Here is a 23,363-nt window from a genome sequence, read left to right as displayed (position 1 = left end):
AAATCTGAATGGGTGCGAGATTTCCTCCAGAGGCGTTCAGCAGATCGGGCGCAGGAGCGAAGGTAACGGATGCAAGGGGTCAGCCAGGGCTGGGGATTAGTACGCCTTGTGGGACGGGAGGTGGATGGTGCAACATGTACCGATAAGCTTTATCAAAAGCTTCGATTACAACCCTGATTAGTTTTGCTAACCTAGTCTTGGATCCATACTGAGAGAAGAAAGCTAACTCTGCTAGGATGCCAGGTTTGAGGTGGCCCGTTGACCTAGCTAAATTTGTCCTATTTGTGTAGGTTTAGTGTGCATATTTTTTTATTTATTTTATTTTTGTTACATTTGTACCCCGCGCTTTCCCACTCATGGCAGGCTCAATGCTGAAATAGAATACAGTTCCTGAGCTTCCCTCCAGACCAGTCCAGATGTGTGGGTATACACACTCCTACCAGCAGATGGAGACACAGAACTACTGACTGAAGTGAACCTATAAGTGTCCTCTGCAGCTCACAGCCAGCTAGTATTGCTCTGTAGTTCTCCATTTCTAGCAGATGGTAGCTGTGTGTTTTCTGTGCATTTTGGATTTGATCAAGGGGGCCAGGTGTAGGTGATGTAACCTCTGGGCCAGCCACAGGGTCTCCATAGGGGGGCTCCTCAGGTGCATTAACTCTTCCCCCCCCCCCCCCAAAGACAAAATTTTTCCAAATACGAAAAAGGCAGTAGGGACTTGGTAGGTCCAGCCTTAGCTTGAGAGTGATGCATATGGGTGGCAGGGTTCCTTTCCCTCCCTCCTCTGGATCTTGTCCCTCAGGAGCTGAGAGTGGAGAGTTGGCTCCTCTCTTCCTGGGATGACAGGAGAAACCTTGGGTGCCCAGTGAATGAACAGGTGGTGACCAAAAAAAAAAAAAAAAAAAGATTTCAAGACCCTAGGAGTGTGGTTGTGCTTCTTGGCACATTTGCATTGGTCAATTCGCCTTCATTTGGAGGGGGCGAGGTATGTCCTCCAATCCTTGGCAGAGTGTCCCAGTCAAGGAGGTGGCATACACAGAGCTGCTGCTCGTGTTGGAGCTGTCATGGTGCAGAGGGAACCAGTGCATTTTGGAGGTCACGGTGCTTTGGAAGTCACTCCAGGGAATGAGGGCTGTTTGGGGGACCCTGTGGCTAGAGTGGGGCGGCTTTCTGGGGTGTCAGCAGACCCATCTTTGGCAGGAACCACCACCATCCTTGTAAATTCAGCTGCACCATAGTTGATCTGTTGGAGACCCCAGGGAAATGCAGCAAATCCAGGGAGGTGGCGGGGTGGGTGGGTTGAGTTTCCACTGAAGTTTGTCCTCTGTTTATAGAGCTTTTTCTTTGAAGCAGCTTGGGAAGCAGGGTCCTTAGTACCTGGATGGATTGGCTGAGGCCCCAGAAGCCCCTAAGCTGGATTGGGATCCTGAACTGGAGGAGGTATAGTCTGAGGGTTCTTGGGATTTTCAGGAGCAGAAAGAGGATGACATGGCTCCTGAGAGGATGAAGTTCCTTGTGTGAGGATCCCTCTGTGATTAGAATTTTCCATAGGGATGAGCTCCCAGAGTTGAGTGCTCTGGTACCTTTTCTGCCTTCACAGAGGAACATCCTGTGAAGAAAACTCAGGCTGCAAATCACGTGTTAGAGGAGATTAGGAAGTCCTCCAGAGCCTTCCCTGTCAACAGAGCCATAAAGGATATGATTTTGGTAGAGAAGTATTCCCTAGATGTAGGCTTCAAGATTAACAGAGTGATGATCAGCTCTACCCTATTCCGCTGGAAGAAAAGGAGGTTCTTAAGTCCCCAAAGATAGATGCGGTAGTGTCTGTAATGTCAAAGAACTGTGATCCCCGTGGAAGGGTGGAGGCAGTGTTGAGGGACTTACAGGATTGCCAACTGGATGCGCTATTGATGTCTCATTCTCCGAGGACAAGCAGGCTGCTTGTTCTCACGACTGGGTGACGTCCGCGGCAGCCCCCACCAACCGGAAAGAAGCTTCGCGGGACGGTCGGCACGCAGGGCACGCCCACCGCACATGCGCGGCCGTCTTCCCGCCCGTGCGCGACCGCTCCCGCCAGTTCCTTTTTTTCCGCGCCTGGAGAGAGTCGTGCTTTGCCGCTCTCTCTACTTCAGCCGCCGGATTCTTGCGATCGCGTATACGCGGATCGCGCTTCGTTTAATTTCCTTTTAGTATTTCTCTGTTACGAAAAAAAAAAAAAAGAAAAAAGACTGCGCGTGTGGAGCACGCGCTCCCCTTTTCCCTCGCTTCCAGCGGGGACGCCTTGTTGCGGCCTAGTGGCCGCTCGGTCGGCTAGTTTTTTCGTGGTGTGATTTTAGCCACCATTGCCGACTTTGACTTCGCCGACGCGATTTTTCCGTCGATGTCCTCGAAGGTCCCGAGTGGATTTAAAAAGTGTGGTCGCTGCGGCCGGCCGATCTCGCAGACCGACACCCACGCTTGGTGCCTCCAGTGCCTCGGGCCGGAGCACAATCTCAAGTCGTGTGCGCTGTGTCTCGGTCTCCGGAAACGGACTCAGGTTGCGAGGCAAGTTCTGCGGGACCGTCTTTTTGGAACTTGCGCCGGCCCCTCGACGTCGACCTCGACGGCATCGGTATCGAAGGCCGGATCTTCGGTACCGGTATCGATGCCCGAGACATCGGCACCGATGGCAGCGACCCCAGGAGAACAGGTCCCGTCGGCCCGCCGGTCCGCCGGTGAGAGTGGGGTTGAGAGGCCGCGTGGGCTGTCGGCCCCGGTCACTCCCTCAGCTCGTGAGCCACGGGACCGAACCCTGTCGGACCCGGTACCTCGAGACCGAGGGGGATCGACCTCCTCCTCCTCCATGCCCTCCGGCGCCGGTGACGTGCACCGGAAAAAGGACAAGAAGCGCCGTCACCAGGAGCCCTCGGTGCACCCTGAAGGGGAGTCGACGCCGAAGCGTCATCGTAGAGAGGAGAGATCTCCGTCGGTGGTGGAGGTACCGACGCGTCGGGGTTCCGGCACCTCGGTGCCGTCTCCTGGCCCCCAGCAGCTTCTGGCACCGACACCCTTACCGGCCCCACCGCCTTTCCCGGCAGCGGGCCTGGACGAGTGCCTCAGAGCCATCCTTCCGGGGATCCTGGAAGGGCTGATGCGCCAGGCTGTGCCGGCGTCGGGGGTGCTTGCGCCCCCGGCGCCGATGACTGTGGCGCCGGCGAGCTCTAGCCCGGCGCCGGGGCTGTCGACACCGCCGCCGCTTGCGGTGCCGGTCTCGACCGCCACGCAGGTGGAGTCCCCGTCGACGTCGATGGAGGGAGCTCCGTCCCCGCCGGCGCGGGAGTCCACCGCTCGACGACACCGAGGCCTCGGTGCCTCGACGTCGAGCCGGGCCCGGTACCGGACTCAGCTACATGAGCTAATGTCCGATACCGAGGATGAGGACTCGTGGGGGGAAGAGGAAGACCCGAGATATTTCTCCTCAGAGGAGTCTACGGGCCTTCCCTCGGACCCCACGCCATCACCGGAGAGGAAGCTCTCACCTCCTGAGAGTCTCTCCTTTGCCTCCTTTGTGCGGGATATGTCCATAAGCATTCCCTTTCCCGTGGTCTCTGTGGAAGAGCCGAGGGCCGAGATGCTCGAGGTCCTCGACTATCCATCACCACCTAGAGAGTCCTCCACGGTACCGCTGCACAATGTCCTGAAGGAGAAGCTGCTTCGGAACTGGGTGCGACCACTAACTAACCCCACCATTCCCAAGAAAGCAGAGTCCCAGTACAGGATCCACTCTGACCCAGAGCTCATGCGGCCCCAGTTGCCCCATGACTCAGCGGTCGTGGATTCTGCTCTCAAGAGGGCACGGAGTTCGAGGGATACCGCCTCGGCGCCCCCGGGGCGGGAGTCTCGCACTCTGGACTCATTTGGGAGGAAGGCCTACCAATCCTCCATGCTCGTGACCCGCATCCAATCTTACCTGCTCTATATGAGCATCCACATGCGGACCAATGTGCAACAGCTGGCGGACCTGGTCGATAAGCTCCCGCCGGAGCAGTCCAGGCCTTATCAGGAGGTGGTCAGGCAGCTGAAGGCGTGCAGAAAGTTCCTGTCCAGGGGGATTTTTGACACCTGTGACGTGGCATCTCGTGCTGCGGCCCAAGGTATAGTGATGCGCAGGCTCTCATGGCTGCGTGCCTCTGACCTGGACAACCGCACCCAGCAGAGACTGGCTGACGTCCCTTGCCGGGGGGATAATATTTTTGGCGAGAAGGTCGAGCAGATGGTTGACCAACTGCATCAGCGGGAAACCGCTCTCGACAAGCTCTCCCACCGGGCGCCTTCAGCACCCGCCCCCGCGGGCGGGCGTTTTTCCCGGGCCCGGCAGGCTGCACCCTATTCTTTTGCGAAGCGTAGGTACAACCAGTCGGCCCGAAGGCCTCGTCAGGCACAGGGACAGCCCCAGCGCGCTCGTTCCCGTCAACAGCGTGCGCCTAAGCAGCCCCCTGCGCCTCCACAGCAAAAGCCGGGGACGGGCTTTTGACTGGATCCATGGGAACATAGCCGCCCTACAAGTGTCCGTACCGGACGACCTGCCGGTCGGAGGGAGGTTAAAATTTTTTCACCAAAGGTGGCCTCTCATAACCTCCGACCAGTGGGTTCTCCAAATAGTGCGGTACGGATACGCCCTGAATTTGGCCTCCCTGCCTCCAAATTGTCCTCCGGGAGCTCAGTCTTTCAGCTCCCATCACAAGCAGGTACTTGCAGAGGAACTCTCCGCCCTTCTCAGCGCCAATGCGGTCGAGCCCGTACCACCCGGGCAGGAAGGGCAGGGATTCTATTCCAGGTACTTCCTTGTGGAAAAGAAAACAGGGGGGATGCGTCCCATCCTAGACCTGAGAGGCCTGAACAAATTCCTGGTCAAAGAAAAGTTCAGGATGCTTTCCTTGGGCACCCTTCTGCCAATGATTCAGAAAAACGATTGGCTATGTTCCCTGGATTTAAAGGACGCATACACTCACATCCCGATACTGCCAGCTCACAGACAGTATCTCAGATTCCGCCTGGGCGCACGGCACTTTCAGTATTGTGTGCTGCCCTTTGGGCTCGCCTCTGCCCCACGAGTGTTTACAAAGTGCCTCGTGGTGGTAGCGGCCTACCTACGCAAGCTGGGAGTGCACGTGTTCCCTTATCTCGACGATTGGCTGGTCAAGAACACCTCGGAGGCAGGAGCCCTCCGGTCCATGCAGTGCACTATTCAACTTCTGGAGCTGCTGGGGTTTGTGATAAATTACCCAAAGTCCCATCTCCAGCCAACTCAGTCTCTGGAATTCATAGGAGCGCTGCTGAATTCCCAGATGGCTCAGGCCTACCTTCCCGAAGCGAGGGCCACCAATCTCTTGGCCCTGGCTTCGCGGACCAGAGCGTCTCAGCAGATCACAGCTCGGCAGATGTTGAGACTTCTGGGTCATATGGCCTCCACAGTTCATGTGACTCCCATGGCTCGTCTTCATATGAGATCTGCTCAATGGACCCTAGCTTCCCAGTGGTTCCAAGCCACCGGGAATCTAGAGGATGTCATCCGCCTCTCCACCAGTTGCCGCACTTCACTGCTCTGGTGGACCATACGGACCAATTTGACCCTGGGACGTCCATTCCAAATTCCGCAGCCCACGAAAGTGCTGACGACGGATGCATCTCGCCTGGGGTGGGGAGCCCATGTCGATGGGCTTCACACCCAGGGTCTGTGGTCCCTCCAGGAAAAGGATCTGCAGATCAACCTCCTGGAGCTCCGAGCGATCTGGAACGCACTGAAGGCTTTCAGAGATCGGCTGTCCTGCCAAATTATCCAAATTCGGACAGACAATCAGGTTGCAATGTATTACGTCAACAAGCAGGGGGGCACCGGATCTCGCCCCCTGTGTCAGGAAGCCGTCGGTATGTGGCGTTGGGCGTGTCGGTTCAGCATGCTTCTCCAAGCCACGTACCTGGCAGGCGTAAACAACAGTCTGGCCGACAGACTGAGCAGAGTCATGCAACCGCACGAGTGGTCGCTCCATTCCAGAGTGGTACGCAAGATCTTCCGAGAGTGGGGCACCCCCTCGGTGGATCTTTTCGCCTCTCAGACCAACCACAAGCTGCCTCTGTTCTGTTCCAGACTTCAGACACACGGCAGGCTAGCGTCAGATGCCTTTCTCCTTCATTGGGGGACCGGCCTCCTGTATGCTTATCCTCCCATACCTTTGGTGGGGAAGACCTTACTGAAGCTCAAGCAAGACCGCGGCACCATGATTCTGATAGCGCCCTTTTGGCCCCGTCAGATCTGGTTCCCTCTTCTTCTGGAGTTGTCCTCAGAAGAACCGTGGAGATTGGAGTGTTTTCCGACTCTCATTTCGCAGAACGACGGAGCGTTGCTGCACCCCAACCTTCAATCCCTGGCTCTCACGGCCTGGATGTTGAGGGCGTAGACTTCGCTGCGTTGGGTCTGTCTGAGGGTGTCTCCCGGGTCTTGCTTGCCTCTAGGAAGGATTCCACTAAAAAGAGTTACTTTTTCAAGTGGAGGAGGTTTGTCGTTTGGTGTGAGAGCAAGGCCCTAGAACCTCGTTCTTGCCCTGCACAGAACCTGCTTGAATACCTTCTGCACTTATCAGAGTCTGGCCTCAAGACCAACTCAGTAAGGAATCACCTTAGTGCGATTAGTGCTTACCATTATCGTGTGGAAGGTAAAGCCATCTCTGGAGAGCCTTTAGTCGTTCGATTCATGAGAGGCTTGCTTTTGTCAAAGCCCCCTATCAAGCCTCCTACTGTGTCATGGGATCTCAACGTCGTCCTCACCCAGCTGATGAAACCTCCTTTTGAGCCACTGAATACCTGCCATCTGAAGTACTTGACCTGGAAGGTCATTTTCTTGGTGGCAGTTACTTCAGCTCGTAGGGTCAGTGAGCTTCAAGCCCTAGTAGCTCATGCTCCATATACTAAATTTCATCACAACAGAGTAGTGCTCCGCACTCACCCAAAGTTCCTGCCGAAGGTGGTGTCGGAGTTCCATCTTAACCAGTCAATTGTCTTGCCAACATTCTTCCCCAGGCCGCATACCCGCCCTGCTGAACGTCAGTTGCACACATTGGACTGCAAGAGAGCATTGGCCTTCTACTTGGAGCGGACACAGCCCAACAGACAGTCCGCCCAATTGTTTATTTCTTTCGACCCTAACAGGCTAGGGGTCGCTGTCGGGAAACGCACCATCTCCAATTGGCTAGCAGATTGCATTTCCTTCACTTACGCCAGGCTGGGCTGACTCTTGAGGGTCATGTCACGGCTCATAGTGTCAGAGCCATGGCAGCGTCAGTGGCCCACTTGAAGTCAGCCACTATTGAAGAGATTTGCAAGGCTGCGACGTGGTCATCTGTCCACACATTCACATCACATTACTGCCTCCAGCAGGATACCCGACGCGACAGTCGGTTCGGGCAGTCGGTGCTGCAGAATCTGTTTGGGGTGTAAATCCAACTCCACCCTCCAGGACCCGAATTTATTCTGGTCAGGCTGCACTCTCAGTTAGTTGTTCTTCGTAGGTCAATTCCTGTTGTTTCCTCGCCGTTGCGAGGTTCCATTGACCTGGGTTCTTGTTTTGAGTGAGCCTGAGAGCTAGGGATACCCCAGTCGTGAGAACAAGCAGCCTGCTTGTCCTCGGAGAAAGGGTATGATACATACCTGTAGCAGTTGTTCTCCGAGGACAGCAGGCTGATTGTTCTCACCTACCCTCCCTCCTCCCCTTTGGAGTTGTGTGTTTCATCTTTTGCTAGTCATTCAACTGGCGGGAGCGGTCGCGCACGGGCGGGAAGACGGCCGCGCATGCGCGGTGGGCGTGCCCTGCGTGCCGACCGTCCCGCGAAGCTTCTTTCCGGTTGGTGGGGGCTGCCGCGGACGTCACCCAGTCGTGAGAACAATCAGCCTGCTGTCCTCGGAGAACAACTGCTACAGGTATGTATCATACCCTGCCTTGGAGTTACAGGTTTTGATTTGTGGACGTTATGTAGCACAATCATGACAAGTGGATAGAGCAAGGTTGGGCCAGAGGAGGGTTCCGGCAGTGGTAGAACAGAGGTTAACAAGATTGATAGAGAGACTTGGCAGTTTTGGCAGATGACTAGTATGTTCTGATTCAGGCCATGACCAAAAACATAGGGCTGTTGGTGATGGTGCATCAGTTCTTATGTTAAAGTGTGCTTTATCGTGTGGCTTCTGCAGGTCACAATGGTTTGTAATTATATAAAATTTACATAAAGACACATTTTAAGAAAGGAGCTCCATTAAAAATGGGAATGATCTACACATTCATTCTAGGACAAACACAAAAGAAAGGAAACATACCTACAGCTAAGCTTAATGCAACCACCTTATGTAAACCCTGAAACCCCCAAATGCTTGAGTGAAAAAATATCTTTAACAAACCCTTACATTTAATTGGAGAACATTCTGCCTGTATTGTGACAAGAAGGCAGCTCTATAAACTCGGTACAAACCAGAAATATGCAATTTTGTTACTTCCAGTGAGCTTTGAAAATAGGAGGAACAATCGTTTGATGGTTATTTAAGGATCTGTAAAGCCCTCCCAGGAACATGTGGGAATGGTATTGAAGCCACAACAAAAAAGGAGGTGAAAACCCTCACGGTACCGTGAGTTATGAAACAAAGAAGTGAGGAAAGCGGAATGGTATTGAAGCCAAGTATGAAGGAACAGCATCATAGAAAGCTTTATGGACTAAAACAAATAACTTTCTCAATCCTGTATTTGATTGGAAGCCAGTCATAATGTACAAATAAAGGAGAAACTCGATTGAATTTATGGATGTTGCCCAGTAGATGGTATGGCTGCATTTTGTAAAGTTTGCATCTCTTTACATTTAATGTTGATACACCTGTATATATCACATTTCCATAATCCAAACAGGATATCAAAAGGGCATGAATTATAGTATACAACAATGCCGGTTCATCCAAGCTATATTTCATTGAACATAATTGATGAAGAACAAAATAACCTTTTTGTTGTTTTTTTTTACCACTGCTGAAATTTATAAGAACCCCTGAATATTTGAGTGTAAGAAACCTATTATTTCCCTCCCTAATAACTTAGAGGGTCTTTTACTAACCTCGGTAGTGTTTTTAGCACGCGCTGATGATTAGCACGTGCTAAATGCTCTCGCAGCTTAGTAAAAGGCCCTCTTAGGTAGAAAGGAGGGGCAGTCCAAATTTCATGTAAATCAGCGTGCAGTAGTTTTAGTAGTATTTAATATCAACCTATGTTCAATGACCCATATAGAGACCGCATCTAAACAGTTCTGTAAATTGATCAAATCAAGGTAAGAAGCTGACACTTTCACTAGAAGTACGTCATCTGCATAGCAATGAACATTAATTCCAAAATCTTGAAAGGTAGTTATCAAAGGACACGAGAAAATGTTGAACAAGATAGATGATGACACTGAGCCCTGGGGCATGCCACAATCCAAAGAAAAAGTGTTTGATGTTGCAGAAGATGATGTTACAATAAAGGAATAATCTATCAAAGAGAACTGAACCATTTTAATACTAAACTGCCTACCCCTATTGAATCTAAACCTGAGAAGTAGTTCAAAGGCTGAAGCTAGGTCCAGTGATACCACCAGAATAATTTGACCACCTTCCAGAGCACCACGCACCACACTTGACAGGAAAGCCAGAATTGTATCCATACTATGGCCTGCCCTGAAGCCCGTCTGTTGGGGGATGCAGCACATTGTTATTTTTTATAAGGTTGACCAATTGTTTAGATACTACTTATTCCAACATCTTTGATACCAAGCATAAAGTTGAAATCGATCTCTAACTTGAGCAAGAGGATCGAGTAACAAGTTTTAAGATTTGATTAAACTGCTGCATGCTTGTAGAAGGAAAGTACTAGACCATCAGAAAAGCTTTGATTTTATCATTAATAGTAATAATGGCATGAATCCATGTCTGAGGATAATAATCCACTTTGATGTAATGGGATCAAGAAAGCAATAAGTTTTATATTCATAGATATAAGGATATCAAATAAACAAATGCCATAGTGCCATTGGTATCTCCCAACATGTGCTGTATCACAGATACCTAAATCCCATATGTTTTCATGAATGGAATAATTAACCAGACAATCTGATGAGGACATGTCCATAGGAAGGGATGCTTTAAAGAACACACTTTAGAAACAAAATAATTCCCTAATTCATCAACGGAGGGTATAATCAATAGTTTATTATTGCCACCCACCAAACATTTTTTTTTCCAAATATTTTATTGAATAATTTTCAATAATAACAATAGAACAAGAAGAAAGGAAAGGGAAAAAGAGTAATACTGTTAGTATGCAAAATCAAATCGATAGCATTGGATGCAATAATTTTCAATCAAAAAAACAAGTGGACAACAAGTCGATTAAAGAGATTTTAGATAATAACATCATAGTGGTTTTTTTGTTTGGGTTTTTTTTTAGCCAGTTTTATTTGGCCATTGTAATACTTTTGTAATTCCCAACACAATCTCCTTAATTCAGGTGTGCAATACCTACATCATTGGTGTTCAGCGTGTCTCAATTTTATTTTATTTTTTATACAATTTGAGACCATTATGATTTCAAGGGAACTTTCTGGTATTAGAGTAACTTTTCTTTTGGATAGAAGCAATCAAGTCTAGCTTCTTAACCCAGTTCTCTATTCCAAACGCTTACTTGTTCTTCCAGGGGCATATTAAGGAAATTATCAGGAAAGGTAATAAAAGATTTGTCTGTGTACAATCAACATTTTGTAGGGCTCTTGGGAAATAGGTTGGTGCTCCTGAAGTATTATGTGTAAACCCAGTCTGGGTCAATTTAAAAATAACAAAATGATCTGTTCATGAAAAGATATGTCTGGGGGGCAGTTTCTCCAAATGGGTTAGTTTTCACATAGAAACCGCAGGAATGGAGGACCATGATACATTATGTACACAAACACCAAAAAAAGAAGAGTAGTGTAGCCAGCAAATTTCTTCCAGAAGAACCACAGAAAGACGAATAGATGAAAATATAACAGTTTTTATTCCATGGAGGACCAGACATGGCACCATGTTTTGGCTAAAGTTCCTGCCTCAGGGGTCCATTCAATGGGTCTCATAGTATCCGACCTCTGTTGATAAAAATGCACGCTGTCTTAAAAAGACAGTTTAAAGGAAAACAGATGCAGCAGAGATGCGCAAATGGAACACAACTGATGCACTATACTGTGTCTTTTTAAAGACAGCATGCTTTTTTTTTTTTATCAACTAAGGTCAAATACTGTTGAGACCCTTTGAACAGACCACTGAGGCAGGCAATTTAGCCAAAACACGGTGCCGTGTTGGGTCCTCCATGGAATAAAGTGTTATATTTTCATCTATTTGTCCTTCTGTGGTTCTTCTGGAAGAGCTTTGCTGGTTACTCTTCCTTTTTTTTAGTTTTACAAATACCATGACAGGAATGAACCTTACTTCTAAGCCAGGATATTTGGAGTATGATCTCAGTCTCTCAAATTTACTGCTAATGCTCACTGTAGTATTTGCATTGTGCCAGAGAGCTTCTTTCTGGAGTTCAAAAGATGTAACATGTATAGGCAACTTATCCAGTTGTGCTTGGAAGTTCTTTTTGATCAAGCCGTTGGCACCCAAAGTTATGGGCAATGTTTCTGTATCTTTCTGCCACATTTTCTTGGTCTCGGACTGCGTTTCTTGGTACTTAGGCTCTTCCTTCTCGCCACGTAATTTACAGACTAATCGCTTGGGCCGATGCCTCTATAATCAATACTGTTCTGGTGGGGTTTTTTTCTCCTTTACTATTATATCTGGTTTTTTGGCATCAGTAAGGATAAAGGTGTTCCATGTGATCATAACCTCTGTTTTCCATGGTGCTCTGACTTTCAGAGGATAGATCAAGAGGAATCAGGTGGTTTGTTTCAACCAGGGGCCATAGGTGAGAGGCTAGGAAGTTACATGCAGGTAAAGTGAGTGGCATACAACTGTACACTTTTTTTTTTCCCGGAGATCACAGTCCTTTTGGGTTCTGGGCAGTTCCAAGAAACCCAATAAAGGTTTCAGGAAACATCCTTTGGTAATAGCAGTAGGAGAGAGATCAAGAAGATTTTACCTGAGGTGAGTACAAATCACCACAGAGTCCTAGAGGTGATCCGAAATGACTACACCTTAGAACTTGCATTGCCTCAGGTAGACAGTTTGTGGAGTCTCCTTGTTGCTGTCGCAGAAGTGCAAGAGTGGTCAGAGATGCCTTGCAGAGGCATCTCAGGACCAGAAAGAAAAGGAAATCTTGTGGCCCATGTTGGATCTCAAGCGGATGCACAGAGCACTAAACATCTCATGTGTTTGTATGGCCACCCTCAGATCCGGTCGTTGTAGCAGTCCATGGGTGGAGGAGGGGTGGAAGTTTCAGGCCTCCATCAGGTCAAAGGAGGTAATTCTTTACATTCCTATATATCCCAGTCATCAGTGGTTCCTCTGTTTTGCGATTTTAGGGTAGCACTTTTCCTTTTGTGCCCTGCCTTTTGGTCTGGTGGTAGCACCACAAACCAGAAAAGTAGTGGTGTCGGTGGCAGCTTTATGCAAGCAGGGAATCTTAATGTAGCCCTTACTGGATTATTGGTTGATTTGAGCAGTCTTGTGAGGAGAGCGAGTGAGTTGCAGGCAGAATGGTGCAGTTGTTGGAGAATTTATGCTAAGTGGTTAACTTGGCACGACTAGCCTCAGAACTTTGAAAGTGATCAAGAATCTGGGAATGAATCAAGAGCAAGTTTTTTGTTTTCTTTGGTTTTTTTGATGAAGAGAATATTCAAGCTACAGGCACAGATTCAGGAGTTTCTTGGTGTGTGTGTGGGGGGGGGGGGGGGAGATGCATTTGTGGAATTACCTACAGGTGCTGGGGTCCATGGCAGCCATGTTGGAAATGGTGCCTGTGCTAGGGTCCACATATAACCCCCTGCAGAGGGTGCTCTTGTCCCAGTGGTCACTGCAGTCTTAGGAGTTGAAGGTGCGAGTGGTGTCTTTTTTTTTCCTCGTTCAATATTCTTCTCTGTTCTTTACTGTAAAATTATGTAGTTTTTTTTCTATTTTTTTTAAAGAAATTTACAATTTTAATACAAGAACAGATGTTGATACAGAAAAGATACTTATAAATAACATTTAAGGAAAATATACACCTTTTATAAATCTTTAGTCCATAATAAGGGAGGCATCACAATATCTGTGGATATATAAAGAATAACTGTACCAAAAAGAAATATACTGCTAGAAAGGAGATTCCAGGATTACTAAATTATTGGATTACGGAGTCGATGTAATTACTACTCTTGGTTGTGTTGAAGGAGTCACAGCTGACTTAGAATCCCAAAAATCACTGAATTGTTGAGGAAAAAAAACATATTTAACTGAGTTTAGTTTCAACATGCATTACAGGGGAAATTCAACCAGAAAAGACCGCCCAACTGTATTACTCTTGGGCGAAATTTAAGAAATTCTTGACGCCTCTTTTGGGTTGCTTTAGAGACATCCGGAAACATTCTGACTTTACAATTCAGAAAAGACTGATCTCTATGAAGAAAAAATTGTTTCAAGATCCAATCGCTATCTGGTTGCAATACAAATGTCACTATAAGTGTTGCTGGGATTACACCCAGATTGTCATCTTCTAATATCTATGTTAAATTCAGGTTCAACGTCTCAAAAGGTACTTCAGTTCCTTCAGCTAATTGGTCAGTTCCTTTTTTTTATAAGGTAACAAATAATTTTTTGATACCGGGGGAAATGCTTGTTCTGGTATCTTCAGAATTTCCAACAAATACTGTTTAATGGTTATAAGAGGGGCAATTGACTCCTGTTTAGGAAATTTCATTAATCTTAATGTTTTAGACTTTTGTTGATTTTCCAAGATTTCAATTTTATTCTGAAGAACCATATTTTCTTTTATCAAATTTAACTGAACTTGTTGAAGAGATTGTATTTCTTTTGTGTTAGTCCCCACCGTTTTGTCCATAATTGAAATTCTATTTTCTAATATTGGTAGTTCTAATGAAGTTTGATTGCTGAATTAAAGACAAAAGTTTTTGAGAAAAGGAAGTCTCTAGGCCTATAAGTGCCTCCCAAATAGCGTCTAAGGTAATGGTGTCTGTTTTGTTTTTGTAAGAAAGACTTACTTAAACCAAAGTCAATCGATGGTTCTTTTGAAGGCTGTGTCTTCGTCCTCAAGTTCTTTCCCTCAAGAGTTTTCTCTTCCTGTTGAACCGCCGCTTTCTGTGCAGCGGTAGTCAGCGGTACACTCCCCGAGTTGGATCCCGTGCCTGGAAGCTCCAGCACCACTTGGGGGCTAGGGTCTCCTGGCCCCTGCTTGGCACGTCCACTGGCATAGGAGGAGCTACCTGCATCTCGGGACTCAACGATGTTTCCGCTTCTGGCTGGGAGTGCAGCAAACCTCTCCCTTCGCCCTCCAGCAACGAAGAGACAGATCCTGATGAAGTGCCTGAGAGAGAGAGAAGCGGTCCAAGGAACCTGCCATTGGCAGCTGCGGGACTAGCACACTGTCTGCCCCTCCTCTTCGGCATAAGGATGAGGAAATTTCGACGTTTCAAAGAATTAAGGTAGGAAGGTTTAGGAGCAATTTCTCACTGCTCCCTTCAAGCCACCATCTTGCCTCTAGTTTCCCTTTCTCTCTATTCTTTAGTTATATTGTACAACACTTCGATTTTCCTCTGAAAGGCAGTTTATCAAATGCCAAATAAACTAAACTAATCTAGTCTGGAGTGATGGTTACACGGTCCTTTCCTGGAGAGAAGAATGAGTGTTTGTTGAGACACTGGAGTGGATGGTGGTAATGATGGACTGGAGAACCCATTTCCTGGATGAGGTGGCAAGGGCCGCTGGTTGACAGAGGAGGCAATTAACCAGCTAGACATGAGCAATCCAGTTGACCTTGTAAACATTCTGATTGCTGATCCATGGCAAGGCTGTGAGGGTGATGTCTAACATGATGGCAGTAGCATGTGTGAATTGTAAAGGCAGCTCAAAGAGTCTACAAAGCAGAAGAAGCAGCACAGTTGATGGACTGAGCAGAGATACTTCTGGTGGAACTATTCATAGTGCACATGGTAAGAGTGGAAATGTGCAAATGTACTTAAGCAGGAAACCTCTGGACCCAGGAGAGTGGAGACTGGTGCCAGAAGCATTCTCTAGTATCATTCAGCATAAGTCAGCTGTTGACAGGTCTCATGAAGATGGCAGGCATTGCACCAATGCTCAGGTTTTTCAGCAACAGAAGAGAGCATCAGCCGGAGGGTTCAGATGGCGCTGGTACAACCATGACCCGGGGTGTCTGTTGTATGTGTTCCTTCTTGGCCTATGGTGGGCAAAAGATAGAGATCCACAGGGAGGATGGTAGTGTTGTTTGCCTCAGATTGACAAAGGAGACCTCAGTACAGGGATTTAGTGTGGCTGGCAGAGGATTAGCCAATTAGGTTTCCCATTCTGGAGGGTCTCATGAGACAGAAGCCGGCTCAAATGCAAGTTCCAGCTCCATATTTTTACTGCTTGGCTCTTAAGAGGTCCCAAGAAACAGGCAAACTGTCTTCTAGGTCCCGAAGGAAGGAAATTGTGGAGGTAGATAAAATCTTAAATCTTTATTATGGTAGATTAAAACACTGCCCAACAAGGTCATGTTTTGCCCTGCATGGGCTGCTTCAGGAGCTTAAACTATACTGTAAAATACAACAATATATATATCACTAATAGATAACAAACCTTAACAAATCATAAAACATAGACTAATTCACGTGCAAAACAAAGCACTAAAACCACATAAATATATAAGTAAGCAAAAATATGTACATAACTGCATTCGTAAAACATATAGGGGTCCTCCCTCATACCAAAATGCACTACCCTGGGACACACTTAGGCGCCTGGAAGTAGTTCAGGCATCTGTACATGCTTCCCCGCCATCGGGGGGGGGGGGGGGGGGGGGGGCAAAGAGTAGGCGTGCCCTGTGCTAATCGGTTAGCACAGCTACATTGGTGCACACCAACTGATTAGCACATGGTTAGCGCGTGAGCTCTTTGTGCCTACCAAATAGGTGTCGTTAAGGGCTCATGTGCTAGTTGGGAAATTAGCACCTGGCCACTAATAGAAAAAATGGAAATGCAGCCATTGCTAAAATTGCCTTAGTGTGTGGGGAAACCTACAAGCTGATCATAGCGCATGGCCCCTTTTAGCACAGCTTAGTAAAAGGGCCCCATAGATTGTGTGGAGACTCCTTGTATAAACATATAGAATGTGTGGGAACCTTAGGGAAATGGGACTTGATATATCGCCTTTCTGAGGTTTTTGCAACTACATTCAAAGCGGTTTACATATATTCATGTACTTATTTTGTACAGGGGCAATGGAGGGTTAAGTGACTTGCCCAGAGTCACAAAGAGCTGCAGTGAGAATCGAACTCAGTTCCCCAGGATCAAAGTCCACTGCACTAACCACTAGGCTACTCCTCCACTCCATACCCTTATGATGTTAGGGATTCACATCATCATGAGGCATTACTGTAGGTTATAAAGAAAAACAATACAGTGAATAAGCCTTACTTACGGTTGCTTCTTCTAGGCAGAGCTGCTTAAACAAAAATGCAATGACTTAACACGACTTCCTAGCTCCAAAGGGGAGTTCCATTCTGGGCATCATGAACTTTGCCTGTCATTGAGACTTCTACCTTTAAGCACTGACTGGTTCACATGATCTGCAGTGACATACTAATAAGGAACAGTGAGGCTCAAAACATAAGATTGCTTGAAAAAATGTGTATAAAATGTATAAAGCTCAAAATTATATGCATCCAGTTATGTGCATAACTGGATGCATAGTGGTTAGGGTTAGTGGGCCTAGTGGTTAGGGTGGTGGACTTTGGTCCTGGGGAACTGAGGAACTGATTTTGATTCCCGGCACAGGCAGCTCCTTGTGACTCTGGGCAAGTCACTTAACCCTCCATTGCCCGCCGCACTGAGCCTGCCATGAGTGGGAAAGCGCGGGGTACAAATGTAACAAAAAATATAAAAAAAATATGGTTTTAGTTTTAGTGCTTTGCATGTGTATAGTCTGTTTTATGATTTAAGGTTTGTGATTTTATTAGTGATATATATTTTGTTTTATTTTACAATATAGTTTAAGCCCCTGAAGCAGCCCATGTAGGGCGAAACACGGCTGTGTCAGGCAGCGTTTTAATCTATCATAACAAAGATTTTTAAGATTACCTTTTATAATTTTCTACCTCCAGAATTTCCTTCCTTTTGCTCTTCAGAGGGCAAGATTGCAGAAGAGAGGATACTCTTAGGCTCCAGGAGGAGGTCCACTTCATTGGTGTGCATAAAAGTTCATTTGATATACCGCCTGGGAGCCAGTGCTCAATTTGAAAAAGAGGAATAACCTGATCAAACACTTTTTCACTTTGGAGTAGTCCATAAGAACATAAGCATGGGCAAGTCACTGAAACCTGTATTGCCTCAGGTACAAAACTTAGGTTGTGAGAACAGAAAATATCCAGTGTACCTGAATGTAACTCACCTTGAGCTACTACTGAAAAAGGTGTGAGCAAAATCCAAATAAATAAGAATAGTCATACCATCCCAGGGCAAGCAATGGCTTCCCCCTGTCTGTCACAGTAGCAGACTATGGACTGTCGCTCCAGGGAACTTGTCCAGACCTTTTTAAAACCCAGATAAGTTGACTGTTGTTAATACATCCTCCGGCAAAGAGTTCCAGAGCTTAACTATTCATTGAGTGGAAATACTTTTAAAACAAATACGAAATATTTTTTTCTCTCAAAGAATAGTTAAGCTCTGGAACTATCAGCCGGAGGATATGGTAACAGCAGTTAGCATATTTGGGATTAAAAAAATGTTTGGCCAAGTTCCTGGAGGAAAAGTCCATAGTCTGTTATTGAGATGTACATGGGGAAAGCCACTGCTTGCCCCGGGATTGGTAGCATGGAATGTTGCTACTAATTGGGTTTCTGCCAGGTACTTGTGATCTGGATTGGCTACTGTTGGAAGCAGGATACTGGGCTAGATGGACCTTTGGTCTGACTCATTATAGCTATTCTTATGTTATGTTTGTGATTGATGTAAATTAATTTGAGGACAAGTTACTGTTTAACGCACCATATAGATTCCAAAGTGAATTAGTCTGGATCCTGCAAGGTAAATTCAAATTTTTTTAGAACTGTAGACTGTCCTCTCTGCCCCAAAGAAACATCTAGGTGCTGTTGTAAAGAGTCTGGGATTCCAGGAGAGAGAGATCTCCCAGGTTGTAGAAGTATATTTTATTTTATTTTTGTTACATTTGTACCCCGCGCTTTCCCACTCATGGCAGGCTCAATGCGGCTTACATGGGGCAATGGAGGGTTAAGTGACTTGCCCACAGTCACAAGGAGCTGCCTGTGCCTGAAGTGGGAATTGAACTCAGTTCCTCAGTTCCCCAGGACCAAAGTACACCACCCTAACCACTAGACCACTCCTCCTCCTTCACTGCTGGAATTGCTGTCACAAGTCACTAAATCAGCAAACTTGTTCTTGAATTGACACCTGGGCCCTGAGAAACATCGATCACTTTGGAACTCATCTCATCAGGTCTAATCACTGTAGCCGGGGAAGCTGGCGGTTGCAGCAGAGGGAATCGCTGAGTCGGGCTTAGGGATGTTTCTCCGACCTAAATGCTTGCAGCTGCAGCCGGCACCAGCTCAACACTAGCTAGTTTACTTTTGGCTCGTCGGAGGAATTCCGCGAAGAACATATGTTGGTCCATTGGATCATCCCCGTAGATGCTAGGGTCATTGAGAATGAAGCCCGAGCCACTTTTCTTTTCTTTCCCATAGAGAAGAGAATTCAGCAAGAAAGTATTAGCGGTTAGATTGCAAACTGCTGCCATATTAACTCTGCTCTCCCACAGTTAAAGGTTTTATGTTGCAGAGAGCCATTCCTTTCATTCTCGAAGGAGAAGGTGGTGCTTCTGCTTGAGCCATCCGTTGTTTGAGGTGTGTATTGTCAGAAAGGATAGGCCAGACTAATAAGAACAACCAGATAGGAGATGCAGCGCATATTCTGAGTGCCACACAATTCAGAGTTTCTAGAGACAAGATAAAAATAAAATCTCTCAGACAACATATGCAATCTACATGACAGCTACTGGTAGAGGCAATGGGATGGAACGCCCTGTGTAGTACTAGTGATTGAGTTGTAAGCTCTGCAGTGTAGGGACCCTGATACATATAATTATCTGAAAAAAGCAGAGAGTTTGATCAGTCAGATCATTTGGTTTTTGGGGTTTTTTTTGGAGAGGGGGGGGCACGGAAAGGAGAGGCAGCCTCAAAAGCCACGTTGGCTTGGTGAATTAAGGAGGCCATTGCCTGGGTATGTATTCTCAAACAGCATGAGGCTCTTGCATTGTTGAAGGCTCATTCTACTTAAGGGTCAGACAGCTTCATGGGCTGATCTACTTTGGTCCCAGCTCAGGATATTTGTAGGACAGCCACATGGTGTTTGCTACATTCCTTTGTAAAGCACTACAAGCTGGATCTGCAGGCTAGTCAGAATGTGGAGTTTGAAGCAAATGTGACTGCAGACATGGCATCCCACCCTTAAGAGTCACTGCTTTAATATGTTTCACGCATCTGAACTGGTTTGAGGGATGCTAAGGAAAGAGAATGTAGATCTTACCTGCTAATTTCTTTTCCTTTAATCACGCCAGACCAGTCCAGAATCTGTCCGGTTGCAGTCACGGTCACCTACAGAGATGCATTGGAAGAGAAGTGGTTTGAGGAGTAGATGACCTGTGCTCAGGTGGGAGTATGAGGCATTCTGTCTTGGGGCTCTCTACAATTCTGATTTTCCTGAATTGGTTTTTTGTGTCTGTTGCCATTTGTTCCCTTGACAGGTAAGATCTAATTTCTCCTTCTCTGCCTTAACATTTACAGCACTTACTCGTTTGCTGTGTACTCATCATGATTTGAGTTTGTGAGTCAAATTGTAAAAATTTTGGTCAGCTTTATCTTTTTAATATTGCATTCTTGCTGCCTGTTACCATTTTTTTTTTTTTTTTTACTTCAGTTGGTAGTGCTGCCCCAGTGCTCGCTAAGGAATCTGCGACTGCAGCCAGGCATCAGCAGTTAAAACAGGGGCTGTTACCTCATAACCCGCTGGACTCTAGCGCTCCTCTGGTCAAGAAAGGGAAGCAGAGAGAAGTCCCCAAAGCCAAGAAACCAACCTCACTTAAGAAGGTGATGTATCAACTCAAGGAGTATAATATAAAGCTTTTATTTTCTTTAAATGTACATTTTATGGTACCAGAAATTCTTCCTTTCATTTTGTTGGTTTACAGTGAAGAGTACAGGTTATGTATATTTGTTGAGCAGACTGGATGGACTGTGCAGACCTTTATCTGCTGTCATCTACAATGTTACTGTGTTTAAAAGTGAATGTGTTTATATTTTTGTGGAAAACTTGCCACAGGATATGAAGCAGCTTTTGGAACATTCATGCACCAGGTAGTTACAGCACAGATTGCTTCTGTCTTTGAAAACTTCTGACTTTTAGCCATTTAGTCTAAAAATAAAAGCTTTTGTAATTAACACTGATAGCATTAAAATTAGGTAGGTAAAATGGTTTAATAGCTAATTCTTACTTCTCTTAACTGTTCTAGTGCTCAAGGTATCTATAGTGCTGAATATGCATGAGTGGTACATGAAAATGTGTCTAATTCACTGTATATAAATATCCACAGTAAATATGAAAACTAGACCAGAGATGAACCCTGAGAACTGCAGAATTTGGGGGAAGTGTTGTTTGGAGTAGTTTAGTGTTGAGTCCCATGAATATTGTTTTGGGGGTGGGTAAGGGTTGGGACTCATTAGTAAACTAAAGCTTTGGGGTATCTGTCACAGAACACCTAGCCACCCACCTGGGGATACCCCATGGCCACTTTGAGGGTCTATCCCCAGCACAGCTCAAGTCTGCCTGCACCTGCTGCTTGTGCTCTACACTAGCACCCTCCTCCCACTAACTGGGTCCCTACGTGCCTCTGGGCATGTCTCTTACTCTCAAGGTATTCCCCAGTGATTTCTAGATTACTGGAACCACACTCCCAGTGGTCCCACAGTTCCTAGAAAGCACTCACAGACCCAATATACAAACCAATAGGATTCTTAGTCAGTCCAGACAAGCACAGACAATAAACTAAACATGTTTATTGTCTTGAAAAATTAGAAAAATGAACAGAAAAGGTTCAATCAGCAAACAGTAACACTATCTAAACATTTGTTTACTATCTAAATAGTATCTGGGGAGTTCAGGACATATAGCTGCTCACAAGTTATCCCACCGCCTTCGTCAAAATGGTGGCACCCTGCCCAGTGAACCCTGCAATGTGCTGGGTGGGGGCTTCCCTACCATATAAGGGAGTTTCTCCCTTTTATGGTAGTGAAGCCCCCCCAGTGCATCGCCATTTTGAAGGCGGTGCTGGAAGAGGAGGGCGTGTGCTAGACCACCAGGTGGTGGTGGGGTTGGGTTTCTGACCCGCTGGTCCACCAGGGAAACTTTTTGGGTGTGGGGGGTTAGGGGGCTCCTGTTGTGGGGAGATGGGGGGGCCTGTTAGTATGCAGATGCATGCTGGACAGGGCTCACCATTCCTTCCCAATGCTCTTTATACTCTTAATGTAAGGTGTACAGTGGTAGCACGGTAGTTTGGTGCTCTGCCCATTGAGCATTGGGGAGGAATGCTAAGGTCCCTGTTTAGCACGCATTTGCATGCTGTTAGCATTTAGAGCCAGCATTACATGTGCTCGCTGGCTCTGATCCTAGGACACAAGGAAACACGGGCACTACTCAAGCGCTAATGACCTCTAGCACCCGCGTTTGCTTTTGATCATCTGGGCCTTTATGCATTGCATTGCACAGAAATGAAAATATCAGCGAGTCTAGGTAAAACCAATGCCCTGTGTTAGTATCTGATGATTAGCGCACAAAAGATTCCATGCAGTTCTAGCTCAATTAAATGTAAAACCAAGATGTCTTTTTGCTTTGTAATATATGATCTGGGTTTGACTGCTTCTGGTTCACATTTAAAGCCAGGTGTGCTGAACATTTTCCATGGGCCACAAAATGGGGAAAATCCTTTTATTGGTTTAGTGGAGATCTATAGTCCACTGATACAAACACAAGCTTTCTACATAAGTACATGCCCAGCATCCTGTTTCCAACAGTGGCCAATCCAGGTCACAGATACCTGGCAAGATCCCAAAAAAGTACAAAACATTCTATACTGCTAATCCCAGAAATAGTGGATTCTCCCCAAGTCCATTTAATAATGGTCTATGGACTTTTTCTTTAGGAAGCCATCCAAACCTTTTTTTAAGCTCCGCTAAGCTCACTGCCTTTACCACATTCTCTGGCAACGAATTCCAGAGTTTAATTACACATTGAGTGAAGAAATATTTTCTCCGATTCGTTTTAAATTTACTACATTGTAGCTTCATCGCATGCCTCCTAGTCCACTCCACTCACTATTTTATAGACCTCTATCATATCTCCCATCAGCTGCCTTTTCTCCAAGCTGAAGAGCCCTAGCCGCTTTAGCCTTTCCTCATAGGGAAGTCGTCCCATCCCCTTTATCATTTTCGTTGACCTTCTCTGCACCTTTTCTAATTCCACTATATCTTTTTTGAAATACGGTGACCAGAATTGAACACAATATTCGAGGTGCGGTCGCACCATGGAGAGATACAAAGGCATTATAACATCCTCATTTTTGTTTTCCATTCCTTTCCTAATAATACCTAACATTCTATTTGCTTTCTTAGCCGCAGCAGCACACTGAGCAGAAGGTTACAACGTATCATCAACAACGACACCTAGACCCCTTTTGTTTGGTCTGTGACTCCTAACATGGAACCTTGCATGACATAGCTATAATTCAGGTTCCTCTTTCCCACATGCATCACTTTGCACTTACTCACATTAAACGTAATCTGCCATTTAGACGCCCAGTCTCCCAGTCTTGTAAGGTCCTCTTGTAAGTTTTCACAATCCTCCCGCGATTTAATGACTTTGAATAACTTTGTGTCATCAGCAAATTTAATTACCTCACTAGTTACTTCCATCTCTAGGTCATTTATAAAAATGTTAAAAAGCAGCGGTCCCAACACAGACCCCTGGGGAACCCCACTAACTATTCTTCTCCACTGAGAATACTGACCATTTAACCCTACTCTCTGTTTTCTATCTTTTAGCCAGTTTTTAATCCACAATAGAACACTACCTCCA

The 23,363-nt window shown here is 46.4% G+C and overlaps 1 protein-coding gene across 3 annotated transcripts in view; it reads left to right on the top strand.

Annotated features, from left to right (window-relative positions):
- SECISBP2 (SECIS binding protein 2) overlaps positions 1–23,363 on the top strand; it is a 130,306-nt gene that overhangs the window by 62,528 nt on the left and 44,415 nt on the right. For all 3 annotated transcript variants that reach the window (XM_030193616.1, XM_030193613.1, XM_030193614.1), the window contains exon 8: positions 20,154–20,323. In XM_030193616.1, coding sequence (XP_030049476.1) covers positions 20,154–20,323 — 170 coding nt within the window. The remainder of the gene's footprint in view (positions 1–20,153; positions 20,324–23,363) is intronic.

Source organism: Microcaecilia unicolor, chromosome 2 (assembly GCF_901765095.1).
Source record: "Microcaecilia unicolor chromosome 2, aMicUni1.1, whole genome shotgun sequence".
In the NCBI taxonomy this organism is placed as follows: Eukaryota; Metazoa; Chordata; class Amphibia; order Gymnophiona; family Siphonopidae; genus Microcaecilia; species Microcaecilia unicolor.
Note: the sequence above shows the minus strand (reverse complement) of the source record. Positions and strands in the feature narration are given on the sequence as shown.